General features: G+C 38.2%; 1 protein-coding gene across 11 annotated transcripts in view; it reads left to right on the forward strand.

Annotated features, from left to right (window-relative positions):
* The window catches only part of camta1a (calmodulin binding transcription activator 1a), a 656,204-nt gene that overhangs the window by 595,919 nt on the left and 42,887 nt on the right, over nucleotides 1–17,398 (forward strand). The window contains exon 1 of one of the 11 annotated variants that reach the window (XM_056449721.1): nucleotides 571–837. The exons of the other annotated variants lie outside the window; for them this stretch is intronic. Coding sequence (XP_056305696.1) covers nucleotides 819–837 — 19 coding nt within the window. The 5' untranslated portion in view covers nucleotides 571–818. Of the gene's footprint in view, nucleotides 1–570; nucleotides 838–17,398 lie in introns of those variants that run through there. 11 annotated transcript variants of the gene reach the window in all.

Raw genomic sequence — 17,398 nt, forward strand, 5'->3', positions numbered from 1 at the left:
GTAGATATGAGGGAAACGCATCATTGTATATAGTGGAAGTGACAGTGCCACATGCTGTCTTTCGCTATTAATAATTTCAGCATTTGCTTTCGGTATTTTATTTATTTATTTTTATTTTTTGCTTTGTCTTTATGGCTCGTGGAAAAAACTAGGGCGTCTGTTTACCTGCGGCACGTGCGCAGCGTCTCATCGCGCTGAGGTTCATGCACGCGCGCGCAGGGGGAGCAGCAGTAGATGTTGCCAAAGCTCGCAAGAAAATTAAGCAAATGCTGGGAAATGAGGGGATTTCTTTAGGTTTTGCTCTGGCTGATGGTGGTGTAATTAAGTGGAAAATAAGCACATGCATTAGATAAAATAGATGAATAGAAAATCATTTACAGTTGCGGTATTCTCATTCAATATATAATTTAAAAGAAAACATACGCCACAATGGTGATTGTATTCTAGAAATAAGTCTACAAACGTATGCCACATGGACTTTATGGGGAAAAAAACAGCACACAGTGGTTTATAATCAGCGGACCTGGCAACACCGGCAATAGTGCTGGAGTAAAGAAAGGCGGGGGGAGAGTACGAGAGTAAGTGAGCGGGCTTTACATTCCTCTCTGCTCTTGCACGTCGCTTCTACACTTTCTTCTATTGTTGATAAGACCTTTTAGGACATTCCCCTAGTGTAAAAAAATAATATTTATTTTGCCCAATATTAGTAAATATACGGGCAAACTGCGTGTGTAGGCTAAGACACGGCCATTTGGGACATTGTGGCCAGGATGCCGATGAATGACATCTGCTTTTCCTAAAGACAAGGGACCATCTCCATGGACAGTGAAATAGAAGGTTGGACATGTTTAAACGAACCTAGTGTCGGTGTGTATGTGGTTTTGTCTCTAAAGTTGCAAAATGTACTTAGCCCACTTTAAACCCTTGTAATTTCCGTCTGTGAAAGACAAAGTGGACACAGCGGTTTCGAGTGTGAAATGCGGCGTTCTGCACGTTTTGCATTTACGCTCATGGCTTTGCTCTTTTTAAAAGACTCATTTTGACCGAATTTAGCCTCTGAGGCGCTGCTTTTCGTAGTTTCCTGAAGTAAATATGTCAACTTCCAAAATAGTCACAAGAAGACACGATGCGTTTGAATAAATGCTGGAGTAGCTGAACTTAAGTAGACCACCTAAATGTGAGCGTTATAGATGCATAACTTAGTGTGTTACAATTATAGCAGAATTTGACGTTTTTGTATAGTTCATAGAACAAATGCCGGTTCTCACTCGCTGTACTTTCTATCTTAAAAAGAAAATTACAAACATCCGATTGTATCACACTTTATTGCACCAAAACGCCACAGGGTAAAAGTAAGGAAAACAGCTAATTTGTGCTGCAGTTTTGTCATTTAGTGGGTTTGTTATTTGTAGTCGTGACCGGAGTGTGTGTATTTATGTGTGTAACACACACAGCAGTGCTGTGATCTGAGCTGTTGTTTCAGCACCGAGGACAGCGACTCACCATCCACGCGCTTTAAAAGAGCCTGAAACATTCAAAAACATGACACAAGTTACTCAATCGAGCTTTATATCACAGTGTTGATGGGTGAATTTTGTGGCGGGAAAATGGATATTAGCAATCGCTATACTGGTGCCTATAGTTTTCCAACAATGTAGTGCTCAACAACCTGTTGATAGTGATGTTCTGAATGGAAACAGGCATGCTATATATTCACTATTGTGTATATTGGACATCATCAAAATGATGAGTTTCTCACACTTTTCTTGCATAATATGTGCCTTGTAACTAACATTAAAAACAAAGGTAGGGTTTATACTCAGTATTTTTTCATCTTCATGCATAAGGCAACGGATTTTAATATAGAAGGGTTTTATTTTAAGTAATGTTTTCATTTGATTACATTTTAACAATGTAGCTACCTTAATAGTGGATTATATAAAAAATGTACATATTGTTGCCATGTTTTCAACGATAGTTGCATGTGTCATAGCAATGCAGCAGGTGAGCGGTGTCCACTTCATTGTCATGCAGTGTTGCTCGGTGAACAAATCTAAGCCGTAAATGTTGGAAAATTAAAGAGCCCATATTATGGGTTTTTGAAAATGCCCTTCCATGTAGTGTGTACCACAGCTCTAAGTGAAGTGAAATATCCAGCTAAGGCTTAAATCTGTAAGTGTACAGTGTTTAAAACTATTGATTCATCTATAAAAGAGTCGACTCATAGTGCTTCAAACGAGTCGTCTTGATAACGAGTTATTAGGTGTTTCGCGATGACGCAGCCACGAAACACAAGCCTTGCCAGTAGTTACGCGCGCAAACCAGGGAGATTTGAAACCTGCGGCCCCGCCCACTAACACAGAAAAAACACTAGACACACACACACAGACGCCGCCGGTCCAATGAAGTCACGCTGTGCTCAGATGGATAATATTGACAGTCTCTACCCAAAGATGAAACTGTGAAGAGTCAGTGGTTGAGGTTTATTCACTAGTGTAAGTAAGTGCGATTAAAATTGTTGCCTCGTTTACTCTAGCTTGCAAATTATGTATTTATTGTGTTTTGTTACTTGTTAACCTGGTACAGTACACGCGGTTACTCTTTATATTCTCTTATCACATGTAAGCCACGTTAAAAACGCGACGCGTGCCGCTTTGTTTACGGATTTAACGTTAAAGGCTTTTGTGAGCTCGCGTTCCACTGCCGTTTGTCGTTGCTATGGCGATCGTAAGCTGGGAGACAGGAGACTCGCGTCGCTTTCCCTAGTTCTGAGGAGCGTTGTGTGTGTGTGTGTGTGTGAGAGAGAGAGAGAGAGAGAGAGAGAGAGAGAGAGAGAGAGAGAGAGAGGAGAGACTCGCGTCGCTTTCCCTAGTTTTTCTGAGGAGCGTTGTGTGTGTGTGTGTGAGAGAGAGAGAGAGAGAGAGACTCGCGTCGCTTTCCCTAGTTCTTCTGAGGAGCGTTGTGTGTGTGTGTGCGTGAGAGAGAGAGAGAGAGAGAGAGAGAGAGAGAGAGAGAGAGAGAGAGAGACTCGCGTCGCTTTCCCTAGTTTTTCTGAGGAGCGTTGTGTGTGTGTGTGAGAGAGAGAGAGAGAGAGAGAGACTCGCGTCGCTTCCCCCAGTTCTTCTGAGGAGGGTTGTGTGTGTGTGTGTGTGTGTGTGTGTGTGTGAAAAAAGCCTTACACTATGAAGCGTGTATGCACTGTGACTACTTTTATATAGTTGATTACCAGCTGGGCATTTCACTCTGTCTCGTGCTGAAGCCTGTCACTGTCGACCAATCACAGCAGGCTGTCATCGGTCCAATCAGCGCAGATTAGCTTCGCGTTGAGGAGGGGTTTGGGAACAAATGAATCGCTGAACGATTCATATGGGAGTCGTTGGGATAATTAGGTAAAAATAAATGCAGATTATAAGACCATAAAAGTGTTTTATGACCTTGCATGCATATTAGACTGTTGTTGGAGACACTTACAACCTAAATATGACCCTATTTCATGTATAATATGGGCTCTTTAAGTTGAACAATTTTCATATACTATTGAGGGGTGAAAAATCAATCACTCTTTTACTGTTTGTTCTTGCACAGTGTGGAAAATTGCTTTATTATCCTGAGGCAACATTGTGCGGTAGAGGGTTAATGAACTCAATAACCCTGCAACTTCTCTGTTTTATTTTACTTCAGATTTAATATTCTCTACCATGTTTCAGGAGCTCAAAAATTTGGCTGTAATGTCGTGTCGTGTTTTGTTTCAGCGGATTGTGAATGCTAAACTTACAACACTGTCAGTTCATCACAAGAGATGTGCTTTTTAATGTAACAGTTAATGTGAGCTTTAATGTAATATAATGCATAATGTAATATAATTAAAAATTAAGGTCATCACGGTCTTATTTTTAATGAAAGAGGACATTTGTGTGCAGTTATAAGTGTTTCTGCAACTATTATCATGTACTAAATTAGAAAACTTCTTGTTCAATTCCAAACTTTAATTACTGATTGCACATCCTGCTCAGTTTACATCATTAGATCCGAGAAACATGTCGATCCTTATAGTATTAGACATTGCCTTAGAAAGTGGATGATGGTTTTCGTAGCGAGCCATGCACAGTATTTATCTGTGGTCACTCTCGGTTGCTTTTAAGACAAAAAAGGCGAATACATTTCTGCAGATAGCTGACTGGTCAAAACCACATCATATTTTTGTACACCCCAGACCAGTGCTAAATACATTCTGCTTTAGTGGCTTTTATCTTACATGATGTGCCTCAAGGGCACAATCGTTAATTAGTGTTAAATCAGACAGCAGTTAGAGAGATTGGCGCAGCGGCCCTTAGACAGTTAGCGGAACACTGAAACTGATTGAAAATTAGATTTGTTAAGACTTGAGCTTGAATTAAGGCTTTCGTCTATTTTAAAAGTCAGTTAAGCCACATAATAAATGTATATTAGGAAATGACAGAGTAAATGCTTATACTAAATCATACTGCTGATGAAAGCATTCCCACTGTTAGCTTTATCACTCAAAAATGTTTGACATTGTACTCTGTAGTCAGCATTGTTGCTTGGTTGTTCTGTGTGCTTTGTCTGAATGATTATAGATGGGGAGAGCCGAGCAAAATGTAGCTGACTCACATGAACAGTGCAGTCATTAATAATGGTATGAATGAGTCTTTTGTGAGATTTTTGTGGACTGGTTCGTGTAAAAGTCTGTTAAGACTTTTGACAATACAGCAAGTCTGTATAATGCTGTGTTAGTCTCGCACTATTGCCAAGCATGATGGAAGACTTTGTTGGTGCATGGATAAACCGTGTCACACAATGGCTCATGAAGCAGGAGATATAACCAGGGCATGTCTTGGAGGATGGGTAAAGCAGTTTGCTCTGCTTCTGATTTAATTTGATTTGCTGCTAGTTTGTATGGATATTAAATTGGAGGGCTCCATTCAACCAGAAGGAGACAGCAATAAAGTTTGGATGAATCCAGGCTGGATGATTTGGAAAGATGGTGAAAAGTGGGGGAGTGTGTGTGTGTGTGTGCGTGTGTGTGTGTGTGTGTGTGCATCTTTTTATTTTTTTGCATATTCGTCACACTTTAATGTTTCAGATCATCAAACATTTAAATATCAGTCAAAGATAAGTAAAGACATCATGCAGATTTTAAATGAAGGTTTTTATTATTCTATGAAAACAAACAATATGAAATTACATTGCTCTGTGTGAAAAAAAATCCTTAACCCAATGATATTAGCAGCAACAACTGCAATCAAGTGTTTTAACTTGCAGAATTGTTGTAGTTCATCCACATTGGAGGGTTTTCAAACGAGAAGCACCTTTTTAAAGGGCCATAAAACCCCTTTCTTTGAGCAGGTTATTTTTACACCTCTAGTTTAAAAAAAAAATGGGGAAATTGGGTGAGTCCAGCTTTGTTTAGGTGGGAGTGTTGAGTGGCAAAAGAGGGCAGGGTTTGCATGAAAAGAGAGGTTTCAGTACATGCACGCGCTGATTTTCACAGCGGCAAAACAACACACAGACGCAGGGGAGATAAACAGTGACTACGTTCACATGGACATCAGTAATCAAATTATTTGTCTTAATCTGAATAAAACAGTAATATGATTAAGGTGTTTACATGTGTTGCTTTTTGAATGTTCCTTTCATGATCTCGTTTTACATGTTATAGCACATAATACGATACGAACGTCATTGCGTCACCGCGCTATCCACTTTTCCTCTGGAGTTTCATGTAATTTGGTGTGTTTCATTTTTAATTTATCGACTTTAACTGCAGTTTGGCACTTTCACTTTCATTCAGGAACATTTCATGCATGCCTCTTGTGACAAACATGATTGGATGCAAGGAACTGCAGGAAGACAGACAGGGTTGTTTTAATGGAAGTTTTGATATCGCACGCTGTATGGGAGACAAAAACCTCAGCATTTCTCGGTAGGTGCAGAGACTCAATAGGTGCAGATAATGTCGTCAAACAGCCATGTGTGTATACTGTAAACTATCCTGTCACAGTTTGATTAAGGTGTTTACATTAGGAGAGCAGCAATTACAGCGGATCTTTCAGTCCATAATATTGTAGTGATATAAACATTCTGTAAATTTAGTAACTAAATCATTTTGACTAAGGTATGTCTTTAAAAACTGAAAGAGTACTGCTGACGATACTAACTTTGCCATCTTATTAAACATAAACAAAGAACACTGATCGCTGACTTACCAAATCTGTAGAGACCGGACAATCAACACCAACTGGAACCTTGTCTTTTTTAAAAGGAGATGAGTGGTAAATCTGGATTTCACCATTTCCAGATGCGAAAGGCTCTCGGGTAAAATATGTTCCTTACAAACATATTTTTGTCCAGTGTTAGCAGACCACTTTAATCCACACATGTGAGTCTACATGCAATCGGTCCTCTCATCATGGGAAAATGGAAACAAAACCTTCATTGCGGCACATTTATAAACACAACACTGACCCATGTCTCCAAACAATTCTTCTTCTTCCATTTGTTTTAATTATGGTTGGCAACACAACGTGGCGTCTCTCTGAAAACAGTAACAGGTATCTTCGAAGCTATATCATGCCTATTAATGAAGTTGCACCTCATTCACAATAGAGTGCGCTGATTGTTTCGAACCAAGTCTTTATCATGAATTAATGCTGAAAACTCAAAGATGTCACTTTGTACCGGCCGGAACAGACAGCCAATCTCCATGCTGGAATTTACACAAGGATTTCATGGCTGTGACATAGCTTCAAAATTTCTTTTCAAACCCGAAGAACTTTTGCTCAGAAATATTTGCTTAAATAACGCAAAAACAACTGATTTTCACTTTTTAGTGAAATATATGTGTCCTAATAGTGTTTTTAGAAATGTGGGACACATACATGACTTTCAACATCTCAAAAAATTTGTTTTGTGACCCTTTAAAGTCACACATCATCTTAATTGGATTCAGGTCAGGACTTTGACTAGGCCAGTGTGCTTGACTCTACTTGCTGGTGTATATATATATATATATATATATATATATATATATATAATTTTTTTTTCTATGATTATAAACTCACAGAAATAATTATACCAGAATGAACCTATTTGCCTTAAAATTATTTGATTGTAGTGTAATGATGTGTGCATTTTGTAAAGCTGCTTTGGAATAATAATTATTGTGAAAACCACTGAACAAATAAACTTGAATTTGAGAGAAATATGGCATAGATATAAACAAGATGTTTAAGAAAAATTTTGGTAAATGTTGACATGATTATATCATACAGTTGCTGCAGATTTTTCAGGTGAACATCCAGACTCACTAAATTCCACATACCAGTGTTCTGTTGACGTGGTGACTGTACAGACCATTTGAATAGAGTGAACTCATTGTGAATTGTAGCCTCAGCTTGTTGCTATTTGACACTCTTCTGCTGCTGTAGCTCATCTGCTTCAAGGTCCTATCTACTTTAGAAATGCTCTTCTGGAGACCTCGGTTGTTACCTGTGGTTATTTACTGTATTTTACTGTTGCCTTTCCATCAGCTCAAACCAATTCTTGCCGCTGGCATAAACAAGGCATTTTCATCAACAGAATTGCTGATCATGGATATGTTCTCTCCTTTTTTTGGTGCATTCTCTGTAAACCCTAAGGATGGTTGTGCATGAAAATTACAGTAGATCAGCAGTTTCTGTAAATTCTCAGATCAGCCCATCTGGCTCTGAAAATAACTTCAATCAACTGTCCTCCAATTTCTGAGGCTTGTTTTGAACTTCAGCAGATTGGTAGACCCTTGAGTTGCTGCATGTGATTGTAAATGTGAGGTGTACCCACAGTGAGTGTGTGTTGTTAACATAAATTATGTGTTAAATTAACTTTTGCTGCCTGTATTGACCTTGGCTATTGCTGTTCATTTCATAAACTGATACATTATATGTTAAAGATCTAGACATTATTCCAAAAAAGTGATGTCTCTGCACAGACCTTTCTCTGTCTGTACAGCACAGAATGTCCACGTTCAGTCCTCAATATGTCAGGCCAGATTTTTTCATTTTTTTAGGAAATAGTGCACTCAAAAATTATTTCTGCTGCTTGTTCAAACTACTTGTTTAAAATGAGCTGAAACAACACAATTCTTGCAATTTCTTTGGCCATTTTTTATGTTCAGTACATTTAAATATGTGTTGGTCCAACTACCTGGTTAGGGGATTTGTAGTTCCCAGTTTGCTTTGTGTGGAATTGAATTAAGAGAGGAAAAATGCTGACAATAAAAGTAATCTTAGGTGTTTAAAGTTTTTAGTAAGAGTGTTAGAAACTTGTTAGAGTTTAATCTTCACTTCAGTTTGAAGGTTTAGAAGATTTTCATCTAATGCTTTGAGTTTTGAGATTCCCACCTTGCAGAAGCACCTATGCTTTAGCAAAAAAAATAGCTAAAATTCAGTTTGTTGCTTTGCTCAGTGAGCAACAACTGTCCTAAAATTAGTTCTGAGATCAGTCTCAAACAACTGTATACTCCTGAAATATGCTTAAAATGGCTCTTTTAATTAATTACTTCAGATGAAACTAGGATAAGGTAAGAGACTTTGAAATATATATATATATACATGATTTTTTCAGACCTTTGAGTTTAAGTTACATAAAAATACAAATGTATTTTAACTTTTATTAGATAAACCATGTTGGACCAACTCTATTGCATTTGATTGTGTAAATATTTGTAAGTTTTCTTAGTTTGTGCTAAACCAATTTATTGGATGGAAATCCTGTCCTCAATAAAAGTGAGTTCAACCAATGAGTTATTTTTTGAGTGTACTTAATGTATCAATAACTGTATGAGTAAGTTTCACTGAGAATCAATCATTCAACAGATTCATTTAAATGATTCTTTTGAAATCATGTTCTGCATGGGACATGATCACACCTGTTTTATTTGTTGAAGTTAAAGACATATTGTAGTTCACCCAAAAAAGAAAATTTACTCACCGGTTACTCACACTCAAGTGGTTATTAACGTTTAGAATTTTTATTTCTTTTATTGAACACTAAGGGAAATATTCTGAACAATGTTGGAAACCAACCACTGACATCCAAAGGAACTAAATGTCAAAAAGACTACATAATTAGACAATTATAATTTTGGGGTGAACAGAACAAAAAACAGACGAAGCAATGGACATTACCATGCTTAATGTTCTTCAGTAGGGCTGTGCGATTAATCGAAAATGCAATCGTGATTTGAAATGCTGTGTTTAGCTAATCACAAGAGGCTGCAATATCAAATATATAAGTGTCATTTCATTTCCCCAGAACAAATGTCAATTGAAGTATTGCTAGTGACACTCAGTCTAGTAGCAAGCAACAGCAAAGTTCAATTTCAGAGTTGCTTCAGCCATGTCAGTTTGCTGAGTGTTCTGTATTTTTATAATAATTTTTTATTGTTTTTATAATAAGCTACACTATCTCCCTAGTTTGAGATCAACATGTTTGCAGAAATGTAAGGTCATTTTATTTGTGTTTACTGTTTGCTGTAGAGAAAAATGTGTGTTTCTTTTCTGGATATTTAAAAACAAATTTGAATAAATGTTTACCTTAAGTAAGTTAATATCTTTTCAGTTTCTTTTTTAACACTCACTGCATCTTAGCAGAAAGAAGCTACGATACGGATTATTGAGCTGAAGCTTGACTACAAAATTAAATCGCAAATCAAATCGAATTCACTATATCTGTCAAAAAAATAAACGCAATTAGATATTTTCGCAAAGTTCCTCAATGCCAGTGATAGACAGTGTACAGCATGTGACAAGCAAAATGCTAAGTCATGGAAACACTTCATCCTTTTATCTGTCAGAGTTTCCAAAAGGGTCACGCACATGTTAACCCATTTAATTACTAGTAACCTTATTGGCACAGCAGCGTTTAGCAGGTATCAACCGGGATATCCTGCTAGAGCTTGAGCTTTGTTAAACACTTACACAGCAAGGTCAGCTGGAGCTTCAGATCTCAATATCAGGGTAGAAGAGCTTAACCCATTTTTTTAAACAGACAATTCTTATTATATCACCTGAGAAAAAGAGGTGTTTTGTTTGTTTGTGTGTTAACTGTGATCTTATAGCACTCTCTGCAGCTCTGGCAGTCTGTCCTCGTTCGCAGCGATTTTGAAGTCTAGACTGAAAGAAAGAGACTTGTTGTAAGCATTCGTGTTTTGGGACAGAGACCTCAGCGGTGGGAAATAGTGCCACTGGTGTGTTATTTTTCTGTTAACTGACAGTCTCCATTTGTGTACAGAGTTTTAGATGTCTCTTTATTGGTATTATCAACCGAAATCTTTTTAGAATAGATATGAGTATGTTATATGAATAGGTGACACGGTGGCTCAGTGGTTAACACTGTTGCCTCACAGCAAGAATGGGGCTGTTTCGAGACCCGGCTAGGTCAGTTGGCATTTCTGTGTGGAGTTTGCATGTTCTCCCTTTTGGCATGGGTTTCCCCCACAGTCCAAAGACATGTGCAATAGGTGAATTAAATAAGCTAAATTGGCCATGGTGTATGTGTGTGAATGCAAGTGTGTATGGGAGTTTCCAGTGCTAATTTGTGGCTGGAAGGGCATCCGCTGTGTAAAACATATGCTGTATTAGTTGACGATTCATTCCGCTGTGGTGACCCCTGATTAATAAATCAATTTAAATGGAAAATGGGAAATGAATCCAAAAGGAAATTTTTCAAAAGGAAAATGAATGAGTAAATGTCATCTTACCTTATATTAAGGATGTGTACTTTTGGCACAGCAATATGAATGTGTAACATCTAGGCCAGTGTTTCCCAACCCTGTTCCTGAAGTCACACCTGCAGTACACATTTTCAACCTCTTCCGAATCAGACACACCTGAATTAACTCATCAGAACATTTGAAGAGACTCCAAAACCTGAAATGAATGGGTCAGATGAGGGGTACATTCAAAATGTCGTTGGCATCAAAAGCCTAGTGGTTAGTGCGTCGACACATAGCACCAAGGTGTTCACGGTGACCTGAGTTTGATTCCCGGCTCAAGGTCCTTTGGCAATCCTTCCCCTATCTCTGCTCCCCACACTTTCCTGTCTGTAAAATCTCCACTGTCCTATCCTAATAAGGGTGAAAACAAACAAAAAATATATATATAGATAAATATCTACTGTTGGTGTGCCTCCAAGAACATGGTTGGGAAACACTGATATAGGCATACTGTGCATATGCCATTGTGTTCCATTAACCAGGATGTGGTCAATCTGGCACATTTCTTTGATTAGTCTCTTCTCAGTCTTGTAGGCTGAGTTATGCCAGCATCTTAAATATTGGCCTTTTCATTGTAAACATTAAGGTAGAAACTAACATATAAACATTAGCGATGCTAATCGTGCTGTACTATTTGTTCAGTGTTTTTGAATATTTCAAGCTCACTTAAGAGCTTGGCTAGTGTGTTGCTCCAGTCACGACTTCTGCTAACAGTTGTGATTAATACATTTTCTCATACAGCACATACAGTTGAAGTCAGATTTATTAGCCCCCCTGGATTCCAGTATTAGCCCCACTGTTTATTTTTTTCCCCCAATTTCTGTTTAGTGGAGAGAAGATTTTTTCAACACATTTCTGAACATAATAGTTTTAATAACTCATTTCTAATAACTGATTTCTTTTATCTTTGCCATGATGACAGTGAATAATATTTGACTTGATATTTTTCAAGATACTTCTATACAGCTTAAAGTGACATTTAAAGGCTTAACTAGGTTAATTAGGTTAACTAGGCAGGTTAGAGTAGTTAGGCAAGTTATTGTATAACGATGGTTTGTTCTGTAAACTATCGAAAAAAATATATAGCTTCAATGGGCTAATAATTTTGACCTTAAAATGTTTTTTAAAAAATTATAAACGGCTTTTATTTTAGCTGAAATAAAACAAATAAGACTTACTCCAGAAGAAAAAATATTATCAGACATACTGTGAAAAATTCCTTGCTCTGTTAAATATAATTTGGGAAATATTTAAAAGAGAAAAAAAATTTAAAGGGGGGCTAATAATTCTGACTTCAACTGTATACAGACTTAACAATTCTGCAATCACCTAAATCCATTCCTAGTTTTATTTTTGTTTTCATCAAAAATAAATGTCACTATTATTATTTACTATGGCGTAATTTCAGGTTTTTCTTGTTATAGTTATAATTTGAACTTTTGACAATAGGGCGGCACGGTGGTTCAGTCATAAGAACTATCACCTCTCAGCAAGAAGGCCGCTGGTTCGAGTCGTGTTTGCGTGGGTTTCCTCAGGGTGCTCCAGTTTCACCCACAGTCCAAAGACATGCGGTATAGGTGATTTGAATAAGCTTCTCTGGCCGTAGTGTATGAGTGTGTGTGTGAATGAGTGTATATATTTCCCAGTACTGGGTTGCGGCTGGAAGGGCATCTGCTGCGTAAAACATATGCCGAAATATTTGGTGGTTCATTCTGCTGTGGTGACCTCTGAAATAGAGACTAAGCCGAAGGAAAATTAATGATTGAATGAATTCTGGCCATGTTAGAGAGTCAACATTTTGCCTCATTTTACTTATAAATGTGAGTTGTATTATTAAAAAAATCTATTTTCTTTTTTTTATGTCATAAACCTATGGGTAAAAAAAAATTATCACTTTAATTTAATGAAAGTTGTGAGAGTAATGCAGTAGTACTGTATGTTTGAATAAATACACATTTGAGAGGAAAGGCTATTTAAAAATGTGTTAATTGTGTTTTTGTTTGTTTGTTTGTTTGTTTGTTTGACAAAATTGTTCTTGGTAGAGTTGCGGTGACCTGTTGCATCTACTGGTTTTCAGTGTAATAGTTTGTCCAAAAATGAAATTTGACTCACCCTTAAGTGCTCAAAATTCTTTATAATTTTTTTTTTCTGCTGAATACTAAAGAAGATATTTTGAAGAATGCAGCGATGGGCAGTATTTATGATACATGCTTTTCAAATACGCATTTCAAATGCTAAATAGTATTTTGTAATTTGTATTTTTTGGGGTTTATGAAAATGGCTTACTATTTTGTATCAAAATACTTTAGTGTCTTGTATTTTTGTATTTTAAAATACTGTAAAATACTTAAGAAGTCTACATGATGACATCATAAAAATGCAGCCTCAGATTGATGCTTTCTCAGTTATTTGCCAAGGCTTGAGATCTGAACAGAAAATTTATAAAGAAGGTGTCAGTGATTGGAGTTTGGGTGGAAATTATGCAATACACATAAAGAAAATAACAGACAAATGCCAACAAAAGTCAACAATCATTGAAAATAGTATACCGCACAAGGCCATAATGGCAGTTTAGTGTACAATTTGACATCAGCATCTTTGCTTAAGAAATGAGATGGAATAAAATATCAATCCTCAAGAACAGGATGTGGAGCCTTCAGCACATAATGAGAACAATAAGTTTTGTTTTTTCAGGTCGGTCAGGTTTGCATTTCTCTTTAGTATGCAGATTGCCTCACATTTTATGTTTGTGGCTCTGTTATGTTTGTGGCTGAATCTGTATATACTGTACATGTTTGTTGTATTGTGTTATATATATATATATATATATATATATTAATAAAGGGACTGGGGCTTCCGATTAGCTCTATGCTATATGCCCTATGTAGACATATATATATAACAATGTCAAGTGTCCCTGTAAAATAAACAAGCAAATATAATACAATATAAGAGATATACAGTAGTACTACATTCCAATTCAGTATCTGCATTACATGGTTTCCAGTGATTAAAGAGATCATCTGCAAGATAGGACTTTCTGTATAAAATTTGTACAAAAGCTACGCTAAAATGAAAGAGAAAGTCAGTTTAATGGTGAAGAGATTGATCAAATATACCTATTGATGGAAGGTTCGCAAAGAAATGTCATGCTCTCTTGTCAAAGTATTTTGTAGTATTTTCAAAATACAAAGTACAGTATTTTATTTTAGTACATTTGTGGCTGCTGTGTTTTGTAGTTTATTTTGATACACGTAAAACTGAAGTATCTACTGTATTGCCCATCCCTGGAAGAACTGGCATTCGTTGTAGGAAAAATAAAAATAATAGGGAAGTCAATGACTATTGGTTTGTTTGTTTGTTTGTTTGTTTGTTTGTTTGTTTGTCTGTTTGTTTGTTTGTTTGTTTGTTTGTTTGTTTATTCTTGTTAGGCCTCTCACTTTTAGTCAGTTGTTGCATCCATTGGTTGTCAATAGGATATTTCTTCAGAAAATGAAAATGTACTCACCCTCAAATAGTCCCAAAGCTTTATGAATTTCTTCTTTTTTTGTTGCTGTTGAACATATAAAGAAGATATGTTGAAGAATTTAGTAGAACTGATAACAAAATAATAATAATATGGAAGTCAAGGGCAACTGCTTTGGTTTGAACATACTTCAAAATATATTATTTTGCATTAAATAGAAAAAAGAAACTCAAACAGGTTTGGATCGTTTTCATTTTGTGTGAAGTCTGCCTTTATTTTTGAGTAGCTTTTTTGTATTTGGTTTGTTATCTTTCTAATAATATTTCAGTCTTTCATTTGTGTTAGCATTGTACACAATGAATATTTGGATTATTGCCTGTTTTGATTGTAATGGAGCAGTGTTAGAGTTATCAATGCAGTACTGTAGTTCATAGTTATTTGTATGGTGTGGGATACTACAGTACATGCATGTCCTCTGTTCTTCTGCTGGTTCTCCGCTGTATGAGAGAATGAATGCAGATGGTGGTCTCATCTGGTAGAACCTCTGCCAGCAAAACTCCCCCTCTCCTTCACTAAATACCAGCCTACGTCAACCGGCGGAGCTTAACTCAGGAAGGGGCTTCTCCAGAATACCATCATTTTGAGAGCTGGGGTATTATCCACCACCTGATGGCCATGCATGGGATTTTGTGATGGATGAGTAGTTAAGAATAGCAGCAGTCTATTCTTCTTGTCTGTGAGCTGGCAGAATACAGTTTCAAACTGATTTCACTGTTCCGCAAATAAAACTAAAGACAAGGCAAATAATACACCGAATTCAGTGTGAAAATTTGAAGGTGAAAAGCTTGTTTAAGGGCACTTATTTTACCCCTTTTTCAAGATTTAAGATTAGTCTTTTGTGTCTCCAGAATTTATCTGTAAAGTTTCAGCTCAAAACACCCATCAGATTATTTATTATAGCTTTCAGAATGTTGGAATTTTCTGCTCTGAATACAATGTAGCTGTTTTTGTTGCCTGTGCCTTTAATGCTAGTTCTCCCCACCCATCGTTCCCATGTGCCTGTCAGAGTGTGCCTCAATCTCTGCCTCATCTGCGTCAGATAAACAGCACAGTAACAGACACGAAAGAAACAGATCTCATGTAACGTTTGTGAGAAATAGTACAGTAGGAATTTCCCCACTGATTATTTGATGTGTTTGTTGTGGGGTTAATTCAAGCCTTTCTGCAACGATGAGTCACACACAATGTCATTACAAAGTTCACGCATACACACAGTGCGCTCGTTTAACTTTGCACTGTTTTTGCATGGCAAACTGACAGGATACATGTTAATATCTGCTGTGTGGATATCCGTTATGTTAGTGTACAAAATAAACCTGATTTAACATCCACAAACCGAGATTGAAGCATCTTCATTTCTAATTGTGCTGACATGTGGCTGTGGTGATATAGTAAAGATGGTAAAATCTCTGTAATTCATTACAAACATGCACTGTTTTCGAAACGTTCTAAATTTGTAAAACTCATTCTTGCTTGATGATCACAGCGAGCTGAACAGATCTTTTAATCCCAGTTGCTTTGCGCACATCCTGTCTTGTTGATATAATTATACACGTTATACGGAGTTATGTTAAAATGCTGCTGTCAATCGATTAGGTGGGCAGAGAGACCGCACTCTTACATCATATTGCGGTGGGCCTCAAAGGGGTAGGGGTTTGGCTCCTATATTATTGTCAGGAAATTTAAAACAAGATACATTTGGTCTTTTATATCACCCCAATATGTGTTATGAAGCGGACAGGAGACAGAGGTAAGGAAACGTTAGGGTGTTTATTGAATGACAACAAGGAGCGCATGAAGGATAGCCAGGAGGATCAGGAATGATGTTGGGGTCTTTTCCTCCGTGGCTGGGCAACAGGAATACACGAGGATGGACAGCACACACCAGATACAGCTGACAGAGGATGACACAGACTTGGAAGGACTGGAAGACAGGACGATTCGGGAGGACCAGGAAGACTAGGAGGAATACAAAGAGAACAGGTAAGTAAATCGTTTGTTTAGCTGAGGATGACTACGCTGAGTGGTCGCTCAGTTGTCCGCTTTCGTCGAGACGAGCCCGGACAATGAGCGACTGGAGTGCTGTGCTTTTATCTGGTGCTCGTGAATGTGATGCAGCTGTGTGCTCATTAGAAGTCAGGTGATGGTGATCTTCGTGAGTGGGGTTCGTGAGAGCCTGACCAATCCATGACAGTACCCCCCTCCCCAGGGCCCGCTCCTGAGGGCCGACACCTCCGACGCCGTGGTGGTCTCCCTCTGCCTCTAGGCGCTGGGAACTCAGGGTGGCTCTCATGAAACTCCACCATGAGACTAGGATCGAGAATATCAGCTCTGGGAACCCATGTCCTTTCTTCGGGGCCGTACCCTTCCCAGTCCACCAGGTACTCCAACTGGCCACCACGACGTCGGGAACGCAAGATCTCCTTCACTGCGTAGACGGCTCCTTCTTCTAGGAGCAGTGGAGGAGGGGGTTCCTCTTCGTGGTCAGGCTCTGTGGAGGGAAGAACAGGATCGTGATAGGGTTTCAGGAGTGATACGTGGAATACCAAATGACCTGAAGACTTGATTAAAGATATTGTCGGCTGTTTCAAAGGCTGTGGGAAGACCTTTCAGAGGGATTAGTTTGACAAACTTTGAGAATCTATCTACTATGACTAGAATACAGGTATTACCTTCTGACGAAGGGAGATCAGTGATAAAGTCCACTCCTAGGTGTGACCAGGGACGGTTCGGAATCGGCAAGGGATGGAGCTTTCCAGCGGGTAGATGACGTGGGCTCTTGGATTGGGCACAGTCCTTACAGCCCTGAACATATTGCCTCACATCCCTTGCCATGTTTGGCCACCAGAATCGTTGGGATACTAGCGAGAGAGTATTGTTGATCCCTGGATGTCCAGTGCCTAGCGAGGTATGTAAGGAGTGGATCAGATCTACCCGGTGTTCAGGTGGTATGAACTGCCGATGAGGAGGGCATCCCGGCGGAGCAGGGACTTCCGGAGTGGCAACGACTGGAGGAGCGTTCCAGGTGATCGGACAAATGGAGATGTGTTCGGGAAGAATCTTCGTTGGGAGTTCTTCATGATCGTGATGCTCGTGTA

The sequence above is a fragment of the Danio aesculapii genome, chromosome 23 (genome assembly GCF_903798145.1).
Source record: "Danio aesculapii chromosome 23, fDanAes4.1, whole genome shotgun sequence".
Classification (NCBI taxonomy): domain Eukaryota; kingdom Metazoa; phylum Chordata; class Actinopteri; order Cypriniformes; family Danionidae; genus Danio; species Danio aesculapii.